General features: G+C 42.6%; 2 protein-coding genes across 6 annotated transcripts in view; both read left to right on the forward strand.

Moving 5' to 3' along the window:
* The window catches only part of RNF128 (ring finger protein 128), a 36,526-nt gene extending 25,379 nt beyond the window's left edge, over nt 1-11,147 (forward strand). For 2 of the 5 annotated variants that reach the window (XM_025166754.2, XM_088151716.1), the window contains exons 2-7: nt 2,027-2,274; nt 5,028-5,099; nt 6,367-6,449; nt 7,287-7,383; nt 7,743-7,914; nt 9,689-11,147. In XM_025166754.2, the coding sequence (XP_025022522.1) occupies nt 2,027-2,274; nt 5,028-5,099; nt 6,367-6,449; nt 7,287-7,383; nt 7,743-7,914; nt 9,689-9,828 (812 nt within the window). In that variant the 3' untranslated portion in view covers nt 9,829-11,147. Of the gene's footprint in view, nt 1-2,026; nt 2,275-5,027; nt 5,100-6,366; nt 6,450-7,286; nt 7,384-7,742; nt 7,915-9,602 lie in introns of all 5 variants that reach the window. The other 3 variants (XM_007428400.4, XM_088151717.1, XM_088151718.1) reach the window with 2 other exon arrangements.
* Nucleotides 11,148-13,059: 1,912 nt separating this feature from the next.
* The window catches only part of TBC1D8B (TBC1 domain family member 8B), a 28,186-nt gene continuing 17,366 nt past the window's right edge, over nt 13,060-23,879 (forward strand). The window contains exons 1-6 of the mRNA XM_088151690.1: nt 13,060-13,296; nt 19,746-19,856; nt 20,360-20,478; nt 21,165-21,390; nt 21,869-22,109; nt 23,473-23,680. Coding sequence (XP_088007816.1) covers nt 13,170-13,296; nt 19,746-19,856; nt 20,360-20,478; nt 21,165-21,390; nt 21,869-22,109; nt 23,473-23,680 — 1,032 coding nt within the window. The 5' untranslated portion in view covers nt 13,060-13,169. The remainder of the gene's footprint in view (nt 13,297-19,745; nt 19,857-20,359; nt 20,479-21,164; nt 21,391-21,868; nt 22,110-23,472; nt 23,681-23,879) is intronic.

The raw sequence follows: 23,879 nt of genomic DNA on the forward strand, positions 1-23,879 counted from the left end.
TTTTTCATGTTCAGTTTGCTTAAAATTCTATTTTGTGTTGAGCAGTGATTTTTTCTCCCTCAGAATCAGAGGTTGGCAACCATTTTAGGTGTTGGGGCTCTATTGGATAATTTATCCTAACTCACATATGCTTGGAAGTGTTAACTTTGTTTACGTACAGGTTGGCTGCGTCACTTGAGAATTGTGTTGGGCAAGTGGATTCAGGGATGGCTATATAATATTGCTAGAATCTTTCAGCTGTAGTGTTTGTATGTTATTAACTATGCTAAATTTAAATCTTGCGCTTCTACCAAATGACACTCAAGTCATTAAAAAAACAAAACATAGTGTAATAATAAAATGCAAAACTATAAACATCAATCTATTTTTTTTTAAAACATCAATAAACCCACTTCCTCAAACCAACTGAATTTACATTAGAATTCAGTGTTTAATCATTGTTTTTCAATAAATAAAAGTACATATTTATCAAAGTAATAAACAATGAAAGCTAATAAAAATGTATTTGCCTGCCAGTGGAAGATTAATTATGGCGCTAGACAGATCTTCCTTGGAATGGCTGGGAACCCCCCAAAATCTGCTTAATGTTCCCAGTTAAGTGTGTGTGTGTGTATGTGTGTGTGTTGAACACCTAATACAGAATTCTATCATTTCAAACTTCTTTATTGGGGAGACAGGTAAACTGGAATGCTGTGTTGCAAGACCAACTAGGGCATGGATTGCCACATGCTAGATTGCAACTAAGACTTAAATGCCTTAAATGGGGTTGGGACAGCAGCGAATCTTTGAGCATCAGTTTGAAAGGAGTAAGTGATGGTAAAAGAATCCTATTTTGGTCAGAGTCGAGATTATGGTATCAACGATAACCAGATGTTTTTGCTAGTCGCCAATCTCTGTTTGCTGCTGAAGTAATTGGCAGATCACTTAGAATATTAGGGGTACTGTTTTCATTGATTATCCCTTCAGCATACTAAAATAATAGAATGACTGCTACATTGGTCTGAATTGAGAATGTGAAGCTACTTTGTACTGAGTGAGATCAGTGATTTGTCTAACTTAGTGTTGGCTGCTGTGATTGGTAACAGCTCTCTTAAGGTAGAAGTACAGGTTGTCCTCATTTAGAGACCATGATTGGAACTGGCAACTTGGTTGTTAAGCAAAGCAGTCACTAAATGAAACTGTGACTGGGCTTACGATCTGACGTCAGCTTTCCTTTGCTTTACAGACCTGCAAAGGTTGTAAATGTGGGGACTGGTTGTAAAGTTACTTTTTTCATCACCATTATAACTGCAAACAATCACTAAACAAGTCAGTTGCTAAACAAGACCTACCTGTATACAATATGAGGTCCCAGGATTGCATGCAACCCTTGAATTGATGCCCTTAGGAATGTACAGATGTTGTTAACAAATAGTGAGACTTGATGTGACATGAGGAAAGTATTATATATATGACTGGTGAGTAATCATATTAAATATGTTTGATTTTCACTAACACAAAATCAGATGTCACTTGATTTATAACCACTATTTTTTGGAGTGCAACTCTGGCCCAGAAAATGTTGTGCAACCCATTCTAAGGTCTCCTGTATGGATAAGTGTAATTGTTTTGAATATTATTTGAAATGACCTTGTTAAGTCATCTTCTAACTTAGGCAGCTTTGTAGCTGAATAAATGTTGGGTCATGTCAGTTACACCACGGTGAGAAGTAGTCCCCCTCTCCCCCGCCCCATTCTGGAAGAGTTTTATTTGGCCAGCATTAATTAAGGTGTGCTTCCACCCTCACCTTAATGGTGGCAGTTACAGGAGAATCCAAAACCTCACTTTTGAACCATCACTTGGGCTCTTCCTACAAGCAAACATCCTAATGGCTGTTAATTGGGTCTGTTGAATGGGTAAAGTTGTGTGTGAGAGATGGACAGCCATATAAACTCATTAAATAAATAAAAGAATAGCATACCAAATACTCAAAAGTCAGCAGTTACATTTGCAATGACAATCTCACCCTCTAATCTCTCTCACACAGGTACAGGAAACACGGTGGCCATCATGATTAGCCATTCAAAAGGCAAAGAAATCCTTGAGAAGATTCTAATGGGCTACCAAGTGACAATGGCTATCGAAGTAGGGAAAAAGCATGGATCATGGATGAATAATTATTCCATTTTCTTCGTTTCGGTGTCCTTCTTCATTGTCACAGCCGCCACGGTGGGGTACTTCATATTTTATTCTGCTAGAAGGCTTAGACTTGCAAGGGCCCAGAACAGGAGACAGGTGAGTTTTTCCCCTTCCTTCTGTACCACCTGTTGGCAAACCAGCTTAGTTTTTCCAGTGACTTGCTCCCTTCTGTTATAAGCCACTCCTTCTTCTCTAGGATTTGAACAGCTACACCTTATAAATACCTGGCAAAATAACCAGCATAAGGTTTTCTTAAACAGACAATAAATTTGCCATTCTTGGTTCTGAAATGGCTCAAAATGCTATAGCTTTCTCCCCAAGCCTAAAATATAAAGAAGGTTGTATGTGCTGAATGCTGCTGTATATCACAATTATCACATGCTCTCTAGAAAAAAAATAATGGCTGCCATATGTCTTTAATGTGGGGATCACCTTTTAATAGACAGGTGTTAACTGTAATTTAAGAGAGCCAGTTTGGTGTAGTGGTTAAGGCATCAAGCTAGAAACAATTGACCATGAGTTCTAGTCCTACCTTAGGCACGAAGCCATCTGGGTGACCTTGGGCCAGTCACTCTCTCTCAGTCCCAGGAACAAGGCAGTGCAAACCACTTCCAAAAACCTTGCCAAGAAAAATAGATACTGCTGTTGTCTTGGATTTTGAAAGCTCAGTCAGGGAATTGTTAATTAGACACATCTCTGTAGAATTATATAACACTCTTGTGAAGCCCTGTAAGATGCTACGCATACAGTACACAGAATAAACTCTCTTCCCAGTCAGTGCTTCTGAAACAAAATGCTTTAAATATTTTATCAGAGTTTCCTGTGTGCAATTCTGTGTTTTACAAGTGTGAGATTTAATCATCAGGAACCCTATGTTTGCCTATTAGCTTGGAAAAGTGAGAAATTATTATTTTAGGCCACCATTGTGGATTTTATGTGCACAGCTGAACTATTTCAGTTTCAAATCAGTTTATACCCTCTCTGTTGAATATTGTACTGATGGTCCCAATTTGATATAGGCAGCTCCTGGCCAACTTTGGCTGATTTAGAAGTTAAACAGATTCTGACTTGGTTAGTACTTAGATGGGAGAGTATTAGGACATCTGGGCACTTTAGATTGAGAAGTTGAAAAAGCATTCTGGAAAAAAACAAAGGCAAATCACTTTAGTATTGTTGTCAAGACTTTAAAAATACATATGGATGTGTTCACGAAGTCAAGAGAAATCAAAACTTTACGTCTCTGCTGAAGTCAAATGCTAGAGGTAGATGCCACTGTTAAATCTGTATAGCTCAGTTCCTATAGCCAACTTAATACTATCCTAACAAAAGACTGAAAAGAAAACCTTTCTACTTGGATTTTTTAAAATTATATTCTTGTATTTTCCATTATAGTACTTAAGTGCCCCTCTGACAAACTCATCCATGCAAAATAGAAACCGCAAATGTATTAACATACATCTGGACACATAACTTAATAATATAATACACTTCCTGATTTGGGGGGAATTTGTGGAATTTGTATTTTGGTTGAATTTTTGTAATGGATCAGTCTTATTCTGGTTGAAAATAGTCTTGTCATAGCCAGCTCCTTTTTTTCCTTAAATGTCAGTAATGCACTAACTCAAAAGATATACTTCTCTAGATAACGTAGGTGTTTAGTGAATTGCCATTTTTCAAGGTCAGTAAATAAATTCTTGGAATACTTTTCGGATTTTTTTTTAATCAAGGATAGCTCAAGCAATATCTTTTAAGGGTTACTGTGGGCAAGAGAACGGGAACTAGGCCAATGCTTACCACCTACAAACACTTGAAGCAAAACTGGAGTGTTTTCTTATAGTTTTTCCATGCGTAACTAGCTTAGTGCCTTGGAGAGACAGCATTGCCTCTTTTGTTGCAGGCATCTCACCACTTCAGGTTCTTCCAGTGTATAATTACAACCTTCCCCTTGCTTTCTCTATCCAAACTAAAATTAATTTTGGAATGTTTAATGAGTTGTATTGGCGCAAAATGATTGTGTGCTAGCTCAGCTGTATTTATAGCCTCATAAAAGGATGTGAATCTTTCAAATTCATTAAGTATCTATGACCGCCTCATCTCATGGATGCCACTGGATGACTGCTAAATGAAAAACTTCTGATATAACTGCAGTTGGCTGTTTAAGCAGTCAGATCAGAGATAGGTGATTTTTAAACCATATCCAGACTAGTTGGCATTCAACAGTATGACTGAAAACAAAGAATATAGGTTGGTGGAGATTTCTTTCAGCACCTCTATCATGCCTGAAAGAAAAAATAATGACTTACAGCCAGATTAGATGAAATTTATATACATTCTCCTCATTCCTACTGAAAAATTGGTTGAGGTCAGTTCAAAGCAATGTATGATTTGGCTGAAACATAGCAGAAATTTGCAGGATAGCATCTGAAACAAGTTTCTTCCATCTTTACATCCATCTTCTGTGCAGTTAGTATCAAGCAAATACAAAGGTCTTTGGAGAATGTGAAGCAAATGCATGTGAGTGATTTGTTGGAGAACCTGTTTTTAACCTTAATGAATCAGTCATCTAAAAACAATTCAGATGGCATTTCGGTATTTCCACTGTAATGTTTTCAGTTTTACTAAAACCTATCTGAATAAACTATGTAATATTTTTGTAAATGCCAAATAAACAGTTCAACAACATACCTGTGTCTCTTGACTAATAATTATGCCCTGGGTAATACTCCAGTGCAGGTTTTCTCTATCTATCTAGAGAAACACCCTATCCATTGTTAATTGTGTAGCAGTTGGTGTCTAAACATTTTATGGGAGAACCAGTTCTGCATTGACATGGTGCTTGTCTATTACAGAGACGGCTGAAAGCAGATGCCAGAAAAGCTATTGGGCGGCTTCAGTTGCGTACATTAAAACAGGGAGACAAGGTATGACCAGCAAGAACGAGGAGATGGCATTTGCAATGAGGTTGCACCATCCTAAAAGGGCCTAACCCTAACCCTAACCCTAACCCTAACCCCAGCCTGTTCTTGGCATGAAGCCCTTGCTTTCCCCTTGCAATTCTTCAACCAATGCCTTTCTCCATTTCTGGGTGATGTGCTAGCTGGGTCCCTTTTCAGGGAGCTAAAACTGGTCTGTTACCAGTGCTTCATTCTTTCATTACAAACAGATTTTTTTCCCAACAAGCTTACAGTGCTTAACACAGTGGCTTGGATAATATTTTAGGCTGCAGCTGTTCAGTTTGTAGCAGCTCTTCTAATAGACTCCTGGTTATTCATCTGTGTTTGTTCTGCATTTAGGCTGCAGAGCCACTCTGAATGCTTTTGCGGGCATGAGTGTGGTGTAGGCAGCCTATGAGAACTTTCCTTGGCCTTCAATTACTTTCTTAATCCCAGTAATAGTTCTTGTCACTGTTCCAGAAAATAACTATATCTGTAGGTTCTCTCTCTCTCTCTCTCTCTTTTTTAATTTCCTATGATGTTGCAAGATTGCATGTTATGCTGGGCCGGTTTGAATCTTGCACCTTCATTCCTTGCAGCAAGGAGATGTTTTAGTACGGTTATTATGAACTTCACAAGTCAGTGTAAAAAGAGAGAACTTAATTCAGAGTGTCAATTTTAAAAAAGGTTTGGTTGAAGGTTATTCAGAAGATTTGACTTGTTCAAAGAATTACATTCAGTTAATTTTGAAAAAAAAAAGGCTATATTTTGGCTTTAGATTTATCTATATTATTCTAAAACACAGGGAAATTCAACAAGAATACCAAAATAAAAGCATAGGATTGCTGTTGTTGAAGGTGTTCAGTTGGTCAGTTGTTGTCTCCACATTTCTATAGATCAGTGTTGTCCAAACCTGGCCACTTTAAGATGAGTGGACTTCAACTCCCAGAATTCCCCAGCCAGCATGGCTGGCTGCGGAATTCTGGAGGTTGAAGTCCACTCATCTTAAAGTGGCCAAGTTTGGACAACACTGTGATAGATCCTGTCACTCTTACTATCACTCTGTCTCCAGATTATTTTCAAGAATCCATCCTTGTTAGTTTCGTGTTACAAAACAGTATTTTCGGATGCTACAAAGCTGGTGGTCCATTCATTCGTGAGGAGTCAGCTGAACCCCAATCCTTCTAGTTGTTACATGTTCTCTGGTTAGTTGAACACAAGACCTCTAAGTAGAACAAATGTTTTCTTTTCTTAGGAGACTGGCCCGGATGCAGATAACTGCGCTGTATGCATTGAAGTGTACAAACCGAATGATGTTGTGCGGATTTTAACCTGCAAGTAGGTTGTCTTTTTTATCCCCTCCCCAACAGTTATATCCTCATACTAAAGCAATCTCTCCTCTCCTGTGTTCCGGGAAGTGGTTTCTACTGGCTGTGCTTTGTTTCTCATGGCATTTACTTGGTGGCTCAAAAAAACATTGGTCAATTTTGGTTCACGTTCAGGTATAATTGAACCATCTAGACTGCAATGATCATGTTTAGCTTTGGATTACAATTTGAATGGATTTGTTTATTAAAGCTTCTGTATCGTTATATTCCAAGTAGCTCCAGACTTAAATTCAAGATCTTAACATTTTAATATTGTGTTAGGTTCCTAAAATAACCCAACGAACTGAATAACAATATTCATACAAGCAAGTTGCATACCAAGACTCCCTGCTTAACTCTTGGGTGATTATAAAGTTCTGTGCACCTTTAAACAGTATCTTTCTCTTCTTTCCATCTGTGTAGATGTGTTTGTCTTTTTATAAATTTTAATCATGTGTTTATTGTTTTAACTTGATGTAAACCGCCCAGAGTCCCCCATTGCAGGGAGATGGGTGGGGATAAGTCTATGTACAAATAAATAAATAAATCTGGATTTGCAAGGCCACAAGGCAAAACCAAACATCAGGATGTTAGTGTACCGTGTGAAGTCATTCTGATTTGGTGTATGGCTGCATGATATGGGACCAAACCCATTTGGTGATTTATTCAACAGACCATGATTAAGCAAAACATAACTTCACATAATGTGTGAACCGAGTCAATTACATTTAAAAAAAAAATGTTTAGCAGAAAAATGTTGCTCTAATCTGTTGAGTCATACTATAAATTCTTCCTTTTTCTTTTCCAGTCATCTGTTTCACAAGAGCTGTATTGATCCCTGGCTGTTGGAGCATAGGACGTGTCCCATGTGTAAATGTGACATACTCAAGGCTTTGGGAATTGAGGTAAATCTATGCGCTGCGGTTAAGTTACTGATTGTCTGCTCTCTGCCATTTCTAGATTTGCTCTAAAAAATAATTGCAATGTCATAATCGGCTTGAAAAGACATTTCACCCAATTTACAAAGAGAAAATGTATAGCAGTTTCTATGTATTTCCTCCTTACATGTTTCCAAGCTGCCTTTCTGTGCAGAATAAACCTGCACGCTTAAGATGTCATATTCATTTACCATCTTTGAAAGGCAGTCGGATCCCTTCGAAGAAAACAAAGGTAAATGTAGATGGCAGGAAGAGAGCTTGTGACTTTGGAGAAATAACTTTATTTTGCTAATACATTTCTTCCCTTGAAATTCTACTTGACACAGGTGGATATAGAAGACAGAGTGGAGTCTTTTCAAGCAGCCACTGTGTCTAGTGAAGCCTCTAATATCCCTTCAATTAATGAAGGAGATAATCATAGCGAGACTGCATCATCTGGGTATGCTTCCGTACAGGGAACTGATGAACCAGCTCCAGAGGAGCGTGTTACTTCAGAGAGTGAGTATCCCGTGGCTCTTGCCAATTACAACTCCTCCGTTCTTCCTCTGGGCTGTGCATAATCTTGGTTTCGTTTGGCATGAATTAAAAGTTGTAAACATTGGGTGGCGTTGGCTGCCGCCTGGTGGACACTCAGTGGCAGACAATAGTGCTTAGGGAGTTCACATCGTTTGGGAGCTCTGTCCCTTTTTGCACGGAAGTAGGGCCCACGTAGTGGACTGTGCTGATATGTCGGGGGCTTGTTTCCAGCAGCTGAACTAGGACAGATAGATTCAGGAAGAAATGCTGTTGTGATAGAAAATACCTGAAAGAAACACAGCGTATAAGGATCCTCAGTTCTTACTAAGCACTCTGAGTTGAGGAGTTCGGGTGGAGGCAAAGAACTCTCAGGATTCTTTCGTTTGGATTCCTGCGCTGAGGCAGATGGATTTCACGGCCCTTCAGCTTTCTCTCTCTCGAAACACGGCTTCTGCATCAGGAATACAGAAATGTTTTAAAGAGAAAATGGGTGCTGTTTTTATGTGCAATCTTGAAATAAAGCTTGTTTATAGCAACAATATGAATCTGGCCATCAAATAAATGCACGTTATTGGCTGCCAAAAAGCAGTGAGGATTATTGTAGCTGTTGGAAATACAGCAATGAGAAAGTGAGCTCCTAGTGATTTTGAAAGAGTGGAGTCCTTTGTTTTTTTAATATATATAAATTATATATAAATATATATATATAGTAGCCTGTAAACTTTTTAAGCCTCTAGATCAGTGTTTTTCAACCTTGGCAACTCTAAGATGAGTGGACTTCAACTCCCAGAATTCCCCAGTCAATGTTTTGGCTGAGGAATTCTGGGAGTTGAAGTCCACACATCTTAAAGTTGCCAAGGTTGAAAAACATTGCTCTAGATCAGGCTTCCCCAGTTTAGCATTCTCAGATGTATCAAGACTCCGCCTCCAAGAATTTCCATCTGCATGGCCATTGGGATATCGTATTCCTGATGCATCCTGCCAGGATGGAGAAGCCTATTCTAGTTCCTGATTTTATTTTCTGAGCTCTTTAAAAAGAGCAGTCTTTAAGAAGAGCAATTCCGTATAATAGCAGTTGAACAAAAAAAAATAATAGAAGTTGAATTTAAAAAAAACCTTCTTTGCATGATCCATTCTAGGATTTGGCTGCTACGAACAAGATCATCTGCTATATGCATTCTGAATTTAGGAAAATCCTCCTTAATAAATTTAGGAACTATAGAAAGCAAGGATTATTGTCGTAGTAAGCAAAAACACTCCAACAGATAATCTTTTCCTTTTTCTACTTTATTAACTTGCAATTTTTGAATTTACGGGACTGTTCAAACTGATTTATGAACTTACTGCGTTAAGCCTATTAGCTCCTATCATTTCTTTTAAAATTCCAATTAATTTCTCAGTAATCCTTAAAGCCTCTTGGTATTTAAGGTCAATGGCTTGCCTAAAGCCCACCAGTGAAGCTGGGCTGGGCTGTGACTGCAGCCACAGTCTTCTAGGTCATATAAGAGGTTCTTCTCTTCACCTAGCATTCTGCTAGCAGATGAAGTTTTGAACTTAAAATTCTTGTACAGGAAATTCGACAGGCTGTGAGAAGATAGCCAAAAGAAGACGTATCAGAAGAGGGGCCAATACTCTATTTAGTATAACTTTATATTTCTTCCTCATACCAGTTGAGGAACGTTTTCTGAAGAGTGGAATTGAACCAGCATAGAATATCTACTTTGCAATTATGACTTTCTCCGAACTTGGTTTTCAGACTGTTTCCTCCTCCTTTTTCTGAAAGGCGACCATCTCCGTCTTGTGAATGCTTCCCAAATCCCACGCGTAGAGGCGCTTCCCCATCTTGACAATCCAGGCTTTGAAGGGGACTTTGAAGTGCACGAAGCAAAGTCCTAGATGCTGTTGAAGCAAGACTGCAGTTCATTTGAGACACCAGCATCAAACGATGACAAAACCGATAGACTGATGTAGCAGCAACGTTGCCTTGATATTGAGATAAAATACACATTTTAAGATTGCAGTTATATGGCGTGACCTGCCCGTTCACTTATTTCTCTACTGAATTAGTTTTAGCACTTTTCAGCACAGATCTTTCTTTTCGCACGGCCAAGGAAGACCACAGCGTCCCACCAAGTCATCTGAGCCTAATCACTTTTTCATGCAGTAGAACTTTGGCTGTTCGTCCTACAAAAGCATAAACCCATAAAAAAAAATCCGCTGATCTTTAAATTAACTTTAAATCAATTGAGTTGGCTTTTTTAAAAAATTTTTTGAGCTTTCGGTTTATGAAACCACTGGGTTTCAGCACTGGTTCGAATTAGTTTTGCATTTATGTAATTTATTGAGGAGCCTCCTATTCTTGATCTTTGAGAATTGCCCCTTGCTGCATTAGATTGCCAAGCCATTCAGCGGTCAGTCCTGATGGTTAAAAGACATTGGGAATTTTCTACATCCACTTCACTGATTAGAGCAAATTAATACTATGAAACCAAATGGACATTGCAAAAATGTTCCAGGGAACAGAATGCAAGAGTAACGATTTTGTACCGGAAAAAAGAGCTGCTTCACATTTGCCCTGTGTTTTCTTCTCAGTTTTAACATTCAGCTGCCACAGGGCCCAGCTAATGGTCCAATTTTTTAGTTAGTGCTGCTCTTAACTTTGTCAGAGGCTGACAAATATGCCTGACTCAAGGAGATTGTTTTTGTTGCTGCTACTCCAAAGAAACAGCTAAGTAAAGATACCCAAAGAGTACTGTAAATATTCAGAGTAGGCAATGCATGGACATGGCTAAACTGGAAATTAATGAATGGGTGAACTTCTGAAATTGTTTTTCTAATGTGTGATGTGGGAATAAGGGGAACACTGGGTGCCTTCACATGGAGCCCAAAACCTCATTACCAAAATGAATTACTATATTTAATAATGCACTTTATTTTGCATCTGTGTTTCCGTTTCTGATTGCAAGTCTAGCATAAATGGACTGGAGAACAGTGGTGATACGTTTTTACCTTTTCATGTGATTCTGATAGGGAAATCAGTACATCTTTCCCCCTTTTCGCATAGTGTCCAATAAAGTTGTAAATATTTGATTTCTATTGAATTCCTTTGAATACAAAATGTAAATAAAGCTATTCTACTGCCTGTTTAGGATGTTCTCTCTCTCTCTCTCTCTCTCTCTCTCTCTTTTTTAATAATAAAAGCAGTTGTATTCAAACTGGCCTGTGTTTGGCAGTCTAGAGCTTATCAAATAACATTGCAGAAATCCAGAAAGTGAGATTGCTTCGTAGCATCCATGTTAATTTAAAAATTATTTCCGTCCTAAAAAAAAGGAAGTATATGAGACATATGAAACTATCCACTGAGATCTTCAGCGGTGAAGAAAGGCCAGCTAGGAATTAGAAAAGGTTGTGGATGGAAGTTTCAGCTGTTTCAAAAACCGCCAGGTTGTGGGGAAACACTTTTGTCTAAATCGCTGCAGATTTGGGAGGATACGGCGCTTCTCTTTTAAGGTAGAACTGCACTGCTAAGGTTGGTCAAAAATGTTTAACATCCTGATTAATCATGGAAACTGCTTCACCATTAGCATCACAGGATTATGTAAAAGAAGAGTGAAAAGTGTGCAGAAGAAAAGGATTATCGATATCTTAGAGATGCCATCTCCAGAAGAGGTTGCCATATCTGATCTCAAGCACCGTAACACTATTAAGTTAAGCTCTGCCTTACAAATTAGACAAAAGTCTGCAAAAGCAGAAAGATGAATTGTTTGGCTCGGTGGTGATTTTGCTTGTGCACTACTTAACCACCCGTGTTCAAGGGAGGATAGGAAAGACTGTAAACACGGCTGCACTAATGTTTGTTAGGTCTGTTGCTTTGAACTGATTTTGTAAATCTGCCCTGCCTCAAAATGCCCACAAGTAAAGTTACGTGATGACAATTTCAAGACCCATGAATTTCCTTGGAGAAATTGGCTTCTCCTGGCCTTCTCTGCGGGGAAGTCCTGTGAGTGAGTGGAGCGCCATGTATTTTAATATTTTTAAATGATGGTACTTCTTATGTCCCCCCCCCCCAGCCAAAAAAAAGAGGCTGCAAGAAACAATGGTGCAAATTCTTAAGCTTTCTGGGTTAATCTCAATTAAGGTCCACTTCATAGTATATAGCCAAGAAGAAAGTCTTCTCCAGCTGTCTAGCGTGCATGTTAATCCAAATGGCTCACATTGAATAAGAGAATGCTATCTAGTCTGGGCAAGCTCTGGCTTAAATGGGGTAGGATGGGGTGGCACTATAGCCCCCGATCCGAAATAATGCAAGAGGTGGTTGTACCTGCAGGTAACCAGAAGAGAGACCATACTGGCCGGGAGACTCTAATTTTAGCCACGCAAACAGTTGCACCACGTCCCCCTTCTACCAGAAAACCTTAACTATGTCCTCTCCAGAAAGCAAATTTATCCATCAGATTAAAAATATGTAAATTATGCACTTCTAATTTATTGCAACAGGTACAGCAGTGTTGTCCAAACTTGGCCGCTTTAAGATGAGTGGACTTCAACTCCCAGAATTCTCCAGCCAGCATGGCTGGCTGGGGAATTCTGGGAGTTGAAGTCCACTCATCTTAAAGCGGCCAAGTTTGGACAACACTGGTTTACAGGGTTGTTCAGCGTTGGCAGCCTGAAGAACTCGAGGGCACAAAGAGGAGGACGTGGCCCAGCGCGCAGAAAGCAGCGGGCTGCGCTGGCTCCCGTATCCTACGGAACCGAGCTGGCTGATGAGAGAAAATACTGACTTTCTTAAGCCTCCAGATCAGCGTTTCTCTACCGTAGCAACTTTAAGATGCGTGCTGGCTGGAGAATCCTGGGAGTTGAAGTCGCCCCCCTTCAACTGGCACACTGGCATGGGTGCTGGCTGGGAATCCTGGGGCTGAAGCCCCCTCACCACCCCACCACCCCCCCCCCGCCTTCAGGGGCCCGGGTGGGAACAGAACCAGCCAGAGAATTCTCCACTTCGCAGCTGGGACCGCCCCCCCGCCTCCTCGCTGGCCCCGCCCACCCGCTCGCTGGCCACGGGGAGGAGCCCGCCCGGCCGCGCAAGGCCCGCCGGGGCTTGTAGTGCGCCCGGCGCGGGGCGGAAGCGCCCCCGGCACTACGTTTCCCGGCGCGCCGCGGGCGCCGGCCCGGCCCGGCCCGGCCCGGGCGGGGCGGGGCGCCGGAGGAGGACGCGGGCGTCGCCGCCGCCGCGCAGCATGTGGCTGACCCCCGAGGAGGTGCTGCTGAAGAGCGCGCTGCGGCTCTGGGTGCAGGAGCGATGCAACCGCTACTTCGTGCTGCAGCGGCGGCGCGGCTACGCCGAGGATGGCGGCGGGCTGGCCGGTAAGCGCCGCCCGCCCCGGGGGGGGGCTCCGTCGCTCTCGCGCAGCCGCCCCGCCCTCCGGACAGCCCTGCGGGGTGGGCCGCGGCCGGCCCACGACAGCCCCGCGAGGGAGGCCGGCGCGGCGGACGTGCCTGCGGTTGCCCGGGGCGCGGGCTCGGCCGGCGGGAAGCCAGAGACGGCCCTTGTCGGCCAGCAGCCTCCCTGCCTCTCCCCCCCGCCGCCGATAGACTTCCCCCGGCCAAGGAGGCTCGGTGTGGCTGCCCCTAGCAAGACGGAGCGTGGCCGGGCTGGGTCTCCGCCGCCGGCTGCCGGCTCTCCGGACGCCGCGGAAGAGGGTCCCCGGGGCGGGGAGGGGAGTGGGCAGCCAGCCTGGGAAGGGGCCGGAGGGTTAGAGGGACTGAAGCATCTGATGTCCCCGCTGGAGGCTCTGAGGTGCCTGCCAGGCAAGCCTGATGGGTCTTGTTCCCCTGTCCCCAGCAGCTGAGCATGAGAAATGTCTTCCCTTTGGATGGAGGGAGGGAGGGAGGGAGGGAGGGAGGGAGGGAGGAAGGAAGGAAGGAAGGAAGGAAGGGCTGATACATAAGGGAGATCTTGCAAAGGGTCCATCTAGTCCAGCTTCTTGTTTCTAAGAAGCCCGTTGAAGGCCATTGCTCGTGGCACTTTCTGTGTCTGTCTGTGCAGGCAGGTATATACTTTTAATTTAGAGGCCGGTGCAGCCTCCCCCCATCAAGGTACTTGTGTGGGAAAAGTACCCGTCACTCTTGAGCTTATTCCTAGGTTTTACCTAGGAATCAAATTTGCCCAAGTGACCAAGTAGTTGCTTTTCCTCTTTCGTTTTAGCGATTAGCCCCCTGTATCTTCAAGAGCGCAATCGGTGGCAGTCGATTAACAGCTGGTCCGTTCTCTGTTTCTCTAAATTTGCTTTTTAAGAGCCTTTCCGTGTTATTAAAAAAAGAGATAAGCTGGTGTCCTTCGGGGTCTGGTTTTTCAAGGATGCTTGGAGCTCCTGTACCTCCAACAAGCTTTTGTAGAAGGGACTCTTCTGGATCCAGCTGTTGATTTCCAAACGGGTGCTTTTGCCCTTCCAAAGTAGGCTGAAGGGGGTTACAGTCTAATTAAAAACACGCCTGTTATTGTTCACCGCAAGGCTGCTTTGAGCACAAGATGACAGGGCACCGTCCGGTAGCTGTGAATTGCTTTGTGCTCATTATGGACTTTGTGACCTGCTCATGTTTCTGTTGTCGGTCACCTTGGCGCTCTGCCTGCTGCCTGTCAGCTTTCAGCCTGAACCAGCTGCAGCGGCTTGCCATGCAAAGAGAATTTGAAGCTTTTGGGACCGAAAGTGCCCTCTTTTGCTCAACAGGTCACATAGGAAGTCCAGACCTTCAAACCAAAACGATTCCATTGAGTCCAGATTGGCCACGTGGGCGGTTTTCTTGGCAACAGCGCAAAGGTTTTGGGGTGTTTTTTGCAGTATCTTGATCTACCCAACTTGGGATGACCTGTGGTCGCCCATCCGGGTACCAGTAAGGTCGAACCCTGCATAGCTTCTTCAAGATCAGCCAAGGTTGTCTAGGGATGGCCCGGTTAAAAGCTAGGAAAACACCCTCTTTGAAAAGTTGAACAGGTCCATGGCTGAGTTTCTATATTTCGCTAAGCCTAGTGAAGTTTGGTTAGCTAGGGCTTAACATCTGGGTGAATTTAATCACGGTGAGTTTGAGTTTTATTGCTATGTGCAACCCTACACAATCAAGGCTTGTTAAACCATGATTGAGTACACTCTGGGAACACCAAGGGCTCAGCTTGAGTCATTTTCCCTGTGACTGATTGTCAAAAACACTTGGGACAATGCGTCTTGCGCGGCTTAGAAGGAGAAATATTGCAGGACCTGTGCTTTGTCTCTTGCTGGGGTTGGGCACATAAGGTATTGCATGTATTCAGAGTTCAAAGTGTGTTGTATATTTTGTGACCAGACCTGATTGCAAAGCAACTTTTGCTGGACGAGGTTGATCCCGTTCCCCGGGGGGATGGAAATGGGCCACTGCATTCCAGGTGATGCAGAACAATGAACTAGATTGCATACAAATGCAGTCGAACCCATCAAGAAGAGATACAACCTCTTCCAACCTTCCTCTTTAAAAAAAAAAAAAGATAAAGACTTCCATAAATGAAGCTCAGCTCCTGGTAATTATGTGGGTTTGTCGTTTTCATGGCTGCAATACGGAAATGGTTTCTCCTTAGCTTCCTCCAGTTTGTTCTTCAACTTCCCAGTCTAGTCTACGGCCTGTGGATGTCTTTCCCATTCATAAAGTCTGATCCAAGATCAGCCAGGGTTGCCAGATGCTGCCACAGACTGTGGGACTCCAAAATTGCTGCAGTTTTGAACAGGACAGAAAGGGAAGTCTGTGTCTGGAGAGTCCTTCAGTTAAGCATATTTTAAGTTTGCTTAAATGTAAATGACATCCCATCCAATTTGTCCCTCTGTTCTTGTTCTGCAGCATTTTGGAAACAACCATTCCCAGTCTCAGAGAGCTCTATGATGGGGTGCTTCCTGGTTGATGCCAAGTGAGTGCGCCAACACCAGAAGAGGGAGAGGTGGGGAGGGTCCTGTCCATTCTGATGGACAGTTCCTTCCCTACCTGGAGTCCACCTAGGTGCCAGCACCTCTCTGATCTCAAAAAGTTAAGCAGGTTTGATTGGTTCTTGGATGGGAGGACACCAGAAAAATCTCAGGGAGGTAGGAGAAATGGACAATGTCCTGGAAGAAGATAGTGGAAGACCTCTTAAGACCCCCGTATTCCCAGGAAACCTATTTGGGTAGGGACATCAGGAGGCAGGTTGAGCTCCAAGGAGTCTTCCCTTTCAGCTTTGTCTGAAGCAGAGGCCATCCATCTGCAGGTTACTAGGCAAAGGTTTATTTGCAAGGCTGAGAAGGATGCAGAATTAACCAATTACTTCTCCTAGACAAGATAAAGATAAGTTGATGCATTGGCCTGATGGAAGGGAAGATTTCTAACATCTTAAATATATTCTTTTCTTTCTGGGACTGTTTTTAAGGTGAGAGGATTTGCAGCTAGCATCTTATCCGATCTTTGAAATATTAATGGCCTTGGCTGTTTGGAAGCCAGGTTCCAAGTGTTAGCTGTTAGTCTTGTTCCAGAGGAGATGTCGCAAAAAAAAAAAAAATTTAGCCCAGAGTTGCTGGTTTTGAGTCACAGAGAGGTTTTCTTTATGACTAATACTGCGGCTGTACAAACCTCTCTTCAGCCAGTGAAAGTCAGTGATGATCATATTTCCCTGCAAATACTTTTCCTCCATAATTCATGCCCTACAAGATGCAAGGTATTCATTACCGTTCTTTTTAAAATAGCATATATTTCGTCTCGTTCTCCGTGCGCACAATTTTCCTTTGATCAGTGTTTTGTATAGGAGACAGTAAACGGGTTCTCCTGTCATTCTAAGCCAAAATATGATTGTTTGGACTCAATTTTGCAGCTGGCATGGCGTTCTCTGGAGCCAGGGCTCGCCCCAAAGACCTCTGAAGACTGTTGTTGAACTCTAATTTTTAATATTACAGAAAGAGGCAGCGATTAAACGTATGACCTCAGGGTAATCCTATTTACGGGGAATTAAATGTAGTTTAATTTATTTTTGCCATGGCTCTACTCGGTCTGCTAATTTTTGGCACATGCCCCAGGCTTCGACCGGAGAAATGATATCCAGGTTTACGACTGAGTGCGACATGCATCAGTTCATCGAGGTGGCCCAAGTCAGGAAACAGACACTGCAAGGATTACTGGAACTCTCCTTTATTATAGAAGGGTATAATAACAGAATCTTGAAAGCCTGGCAGAATTTCCTTCTGCCCCCATTTATGTCACAAAAAATCAAGGCAGCATTTCTCTCTTATCTGCTGACGGTTCTCGTGCACCTTTCCCTCTGCCATACGTGAGCCCAGCCCTTACTCTGCCAAGCATGGTTAAAACCATAGATTATTGTGATTCAACATGGTTAAAATAAATTCAGAAAGTCTTGCTCTATTCCAAAGAATAGTCTTTGTTTAACACTGAGATTTTTTTTTTTAATTGGGATCGATTTGGTTTTAGTTCAGTTTTAGTCCAGTCCTTTTCCAACCCAAACCTTTTCGCAACTCCTCAATCTTCCATCAGTGTGGCTGCATTTCACACGCGGCGTGATTGCATTTGGAAGTTAGCGTAAGGTCCATCGGTTTGTTAGATATCTGGAATCTGGCGGCACCTTTCCCAATTAACACATTTTATTCAAAGGCAGGCAGTTTTGCGAGCTGCAGCTTCCTTCGTCGGATGCCCTGAAGATGCACCCAATGAAGTGGGGTGCAGTTCTTGAAAACTTCTGCCTCTTAATAAAATTGGTCAGTTGGAAAAAATGCTACCAGTTTCCTGATTTTGGGGGCCAGATTCCATCTCTCCTCCTTCAATGATTTGTTAAATGAAACTTTTATCAACAGTTTAATTTGAATAAGAAGGTTCTCCTAGTTGATCAGTCTACAGCAGTGTTTCTCAATCTTGGCAGCTTGAAGATGGGTGGACTTCAACTCCCAGAATTCCCCAGCCAGCCTTGCTGGCTGGGGAATTCTGGGAGTTGAAGTCCACGCATCTTCAAGTTGTCAAGGTTGAGAAACGCTATTCTAAGGACCTTTTGCCAACTCAAAGAACATCTCCCTTTGCATCTTTTCTCCCACCTTTCCAGGCTCCAAAACGTTTTGAAGACTTTTTTGCAATTTTGCTGTTTCTAACTGCTAATTCTCTCCCACCGGGCATGTGTTTGCAAGGGTTTTTCAGGACCGGTTTTATCATCTTCCGGCGACTTACAAATGCCGATGAACCATAGAGCTTAAATAAACAATCCCTTTGTATTGCAAATATAAATGTGGGGGCAGGAGAGCATGAAAATGGATAATTGGAAACTCACCAAGTCAATCTTCCTTGCGTTTCAGCTTGCCAAAACCTGAATGGCTTCTTAGCTCGCCATTGCTTCAGATCAGGCCCTAATTTCTCCAACCTACATGGCGTAACAATTTGTTCACCGCCACCCCATGCATGAAAAAGCCCTCAATTCTGAACAATTTGATCAATTTCATCCTGGCCATATAGTAAAATATAAATATAAATATAAATATATATATAAATATAAATATAAATATATATATATATATATACACACACAGACACACACACACACACACACACACTCGACGAGTAGCAAAGATTTGTTTGCACTGTTATTGCATCTCTATTATTTTTGCACGCGTCCTTGTTCAATCAATATTTATTTTAAAGCAAAAAGTCTTATCGTGTTGTTACAACTTGCTTTGGATTATCAATGAAGAGGAGCCTTTAAGTGTTATCAGTTAATAAAATAAAAGCCCCGTGCACTGTATCTCTGTTGGCCAAGTGCTATGGGGATATTAAGGGAGAGTTTTACTTATGTTTGCCTTATAGGATTTTGACTTTCTTATTTACTAGATTTATATTCTGCCTTTTCTTCCAAAAGCTTAAGGCAGTCTGACTGGGATTTCTCTTCATTTGATCCCCATGACAGCAACCCTGGAGGGTAGGTTGAGTTGAGGGGTGACATCTGAGAGCAGTGTTTCTCAACCTTGGCAGCTTGAAGACGGGTGGACTTCAACTCCCAGAATTCTCCAGCCAGCATGCTGGCTGGGGAATTCTGGGAGTTGGAGTCCACCCCTCTGAAAGCTGCCAAGGTTGAGAAACACTGTCCTAGAGTCACCCCAGAGAGTTTTTGCAGGTGCCTGGCTAGATCTTTTGGGAAACAGATCTGCTGTGCCTTTTTGCAATTCCCCACTTGCCATTTTATACTTTCTTCTTTGGAATGACTATTATTAAAAGTCTGTTAGCCATAAAGAGTTGCATTTGCAAGATGGGTGGTCAAAAAAATCCACTGATTTTAAACCCTACTACTAATAAATAAATAAATAAATAAATAAATAAATAAATAAGGGACCATCTTGGCTGAGCTGTCGAAATGGCAACTCCTTGTTGACGCGCAGTCTGAGAGAATCCTAGGAGTGTCAAACCGGATCTTTACACAACGGGAAGCTGGTTAATACTAAAACATTAAACACATGGCAGCGTGCCACCAAAAAGGGCATGGGTTGCGTCTTTGAAACCCTGGAGATGCCAATTCCTTTTATAACCCTTCTGTGACCTTTCTGACTAGTACAGGTGTATAACCTTAGGCAGGAGAAGAGAATTTAGCAAGAAAAATCCAAATGTTGTATCTCACCCCCCATTTTTGGGGAGGGTCCCAAAGGTTCATCTCCATCCCGTATTCCTGTTCCTCTGCTCTTCAGGGCTTGTCCTCCTTGATCATAGAGTCACTCTTTCCTGTTCCCATGGAAGACTCTGCCCTTGATAAGTGGCCCCAAACTGTGACCTTAATCCTGCAGGTCTCCTGGTTGGGACGCTGGATGCCGTTCTGGATTCCACGTCAAAAGTCGCCCCGTTCCGTATCTTGCACCAAACCCCAGATTCTCAAGTTTATTGGTCTATTGCGTGTGGTAAGTATGGATCATTCCCAACGGAGACGCCTTTAAACAGGGAGGGGTGGTGAGCGGTGAACCAGAATCTGGGAAAAGGGTCTGAAGGAAGAGCCATTTTTCATCAGCAGAGTTTTTGCTTAAATTTAGAGGTGTGTGTGCCAGATCTGGGGGACAAAATTGCTCAGTGGGCTGGTTTCAGTTTAAGCTGATGAGGACAACCAAGCATATAAGGTAGACAAGAGAGCAATAAGATAAAACATGCTGGCATTAGCAAACTTTAAGGCAAAAACTTGCAAGATCTGGGAAACAGATGTGCTGCTATCAGAGAATAAATTATTCAAATACATTGGAGTGCCCCGGGAACGTTGTTCTTAAAGGGGTTATGAGGCGAAAGTGCATGTCCCTGTAACTGCTTCTGTAGAAATCCAGAACTTTCCTAACGTCTCTGCCTAAGGCCGAAGGGGAAACCTCCCACTTACAAACTTAGATGAATTATATTGAATGCTAATTTTGTCACTCAGGAGCCAGCAGAGAAGAGATAACAGAACATTGGGAATGGTTAGAGCGCAACGTCATGGAGACACTGTCTGTGTTCGACTCCAATGAGGACATCATAAGCTTTGTGCACGGGAAAATTCGAGTACGTAGAATACATCGTGAGTAACTTCAGGCTGGGGTTTTCTTTTGCCCTGGGGAGGGTTGTTGAGAAAGAGTGAGCAAGCAGAAGATAAACAGATGAATCCCTGCTGATGCCGTTTGCTATGCTAATTTCGTGCATCAGATCTAGCAAAATGTGTTTCCTTTCAGCAGCATGGCTTTGTTCAAATTCTCTGGCACTGAGACATGATTCACATTTTATTTAATCCTAGTGCCTACCTAGGATTAAAATTCATTGTTCCCAGTGGGGCTTACTTCCTCATTGGTGGCCATAGGACAACAGAGCTTTCATTAATTTATTACTTAATTGCCTGTCAAATGCAATCCTATGCATGTCAACTTAGAAGATATGAGTCCATCCTGGTTTATTCCAGGTAGACCCCCACCTGGGATAGCAGCCTCAGATTTCTTTTTCTCATCAAAGTGCGAGCCCTGATCTGACGCTAGATACTTCCTTTATTTTCTATGGGATTAGCTGTTTTATTATCATTGCTTCTCTACTTCCCAGCTATCTAACCCATCTTCAGTTCCTACTGCTGTGTGTCTTCGTATTGGAGACCATGATGGTGGTTGGGTTTTTGGCAGAGGGGCCTTGACTCCCATTTCAGATGGATTACTTTTAGAGATTGTTGGTTGATATTTATTAGCTTCCTCACTCCTTTGTTTCAGGGCTTGATTGCTGAGGAAAGTAAAGGGTCTTTAATAAAAGAAGAAGATCCGGAGAAGTTCCGGGAGGCCCATCTGAAGTTTGAGAAGTGTTTTGGGTTAGCTGAACAGGAGAAGCTAGTGACTTACTACTCCTGTAGCTACTGGAGAGGCCGGATACCCTGCCAAGGTTGGCTGTATCTGAGTACCAACTTCCTTAGCTTTTACTCTTTTCTGCTGGGAGCTGAGGGTAAGTAAAGTCATTTACCATACATGACTTTTCTTTTAAAAGAGCCTTTTCTTTTTTTAAAAAAACTTCATGTCTATCTTTGTTTAGTATTTTTTGCTTTTGATTGTCTAGACCACTGTTTCTCAATCTCAGCGACTTTCAGATGGGTGGACTTCAACTCCCAGAATTCCCCAGCCAGCACGGGAGTTGAAGGGAGTTGAATAAACTCCAACATTTTAAAATCCCAAAATTGTAAAGCATCATCTCCTCCTGATTGCTATAGGAGGTCAACATGGTCTCTGGGTTGTGAACCCTCAACAGTGCAACCTAAGATATTGGACAGTAGTGTGAAGGTCACAAAGGGATTGACTTTGAAAAGTTGTGAGCCTGGATGGAGCACCTTCACGACTCCATCTGGATTTCATTGGAAAGGCTCCTTGTGGTTTGACAAGGAGGAGGACCAAAGCTGAGTTTTTCTCTGCTTTTCTCCCCTCTGCAGTCAAACTCATAATAGCCTGGGATGAAATCTCCAGACTCGAAAAGACATCGACTGTGATTCTGACAGAAAGCATCCACGTCTGTGCCCATGGGGAGGACCATTACTTCTCCATGTTTTTGCACCTCGGTGAAACCTTCCTCCTCATGGAACAGCTGGCTCTCTACGCTGTTCGGAGACTCTTCGACAAGGAGGGGTTTGAAGTTGACCCGGTCCTCTGCGACCCCTTGCAAATCACTAAGAGGTCAGTAATTTGTAGATAAAACCAAGAAGGAAGATCTACTTGCTGTCGGGGGCAGAGGAGAAAGACCTGTGTGGGCTTTTAAAAAGTTACTTGGTAAAGAAATGGTAATGGGTTAGCAGTACAAGACTTGTTTGTAGAAGGTGCCAGGTTTGATCCCCGTCTTTGGGTATGGTTGAGAAGATGCTTTGTTCCCTATTAATCTAGAAATCAGAGACTTCATCCTGTTTAGACTAAGATCCACACTTATTCCAAATAGGAATTTGAGGGCCACTTTACTTAATTTTGACACACACACCCCCTTTGAATTGAAATGAAAGAACTGCTGTTAGTGCAAATGTCCTTAAATCAGCAGACCTCAAGAATGTGCAAACTCTTGGGAGTTCTGCTTAGCCTCCCTTCTCTCTCCATTTAGAAAGAGAGCCGGATCTTTTAGAGTGGATTATTCTAAACCTGCAGTTTAGCTGCAGCTTTCTTGGGTTTTGCTTCTTTTACAATATCTGCTCATGTTATTAGCTTGAGCACCCTAGGAATGGAAAAATGGAATGCAGATCAAAATAATAAAATTATCTAGGAGGAGGTGGAATGACTTCTGGCTTCTGCAGGCCCTGTTTTGGTTTTTGTTTCAGCTTGTTAAATTAGAAGTTCAGCATCAGCCAGTTTAAGTCGAGCACCAAATTGTGCAGAAATGGGCTGCCTGCTGAATATCCAGCTGAGGGAAAATCTAGATGTAGTATCTGAACTGAGCTCCCAGGCCTTCCACACACAAGTCCCACCTGCTTAACTTTCTTTATTTCAGCCACATAATTTAGAGGAGGAATTGCTTGTTGAATATTAAACTTTTGGAAGTCAGAAATCTTGAAACTATCCAGAGAGCCATAATTTTCTGCCAATTCTGCCCTACACAATCTAGAACCATCTTTGGAAGTCAAACGACGTAGATCTGCGGTTCTCTCTTCTTCCCATCGTGCAGATGGCTACATTGTCATCTAAAAGTTTTGCAGACTACCAGGAAAACAATAACAATGTGCCAAACAGACTGGCATTTTGATGTAGAATCTAGAATTGTAGATGCAGGAATTAAAGCATCCATGCCTGGTTCTTGTCTACCTTCTGTTTGAAGAAATCCAGCATCATTTCTCTGGACAGTTGGTTCTTCAGCCAACCTACTCTTGAGTTAGACAGTCTTTTCCACCTGTCCTTTTCTCTTCAGGAAAGTATGATATGCTCTGGTATGGAATTAAGCCCCACTGAAATCTGGGGTAATTATTTTCTGCCAACAGGATTCTTCACTCAATACAAATCAAAGTACCTCCTTCTTTGCTTTGTTCAAAAGTCTACCAGACACTTCTGTTTTGCCCCATAGAGGACTTGAGAACCGGGCCCATAGCGAGCAGTTCAACGCCTTCTTCAGGCTCCCCAAGGAGGAGACGCTGCGGGAAGTTCACGAGTGTTTCCTGTGGGTGCCCTTCAGTCACTACAACACTCTAGGGAAGATGTGCCTTTCTGAGAATTACATCTGTTTTGCCAGTCAAGATGGCTGCTTGTGCTGCGTCATCATCCCCTTGAGAGAGGTGAGCTGAGTGGATGTCAGAGCGGGTTCCCTTGACCCAACTTCAGAAGTCCTCTGCAAACATTCGGGCCAAACCTTAGATGGCAAGGAACTGGTCTTTCCTTGGCAACCAAAGGGTAGGAAGGAAGGGAGCAGCAGAGAAGAAGGGTGTGAGAAAAGAGACAAAAATGTAATTGCAGAAAAAGAGAAAAAGCTGGTGA

This window comes from Python bivittatus, unplaced genomic scaffold (genome assembly GCF_059951505.1).
Source record: "Python bivittatus isolate LINGU-HERP-01145 unplaced genomic scaffold, Pbiv_v1 ctg000670_np1212, whole genome shotgun sequence".
In the NCBI taxonomy this organism is placed as follows: Eukaryota; Metazoa; Chordata; class Lepidosauria; order Squamata; family Pythonidae; genus Python; species Python bivittatus.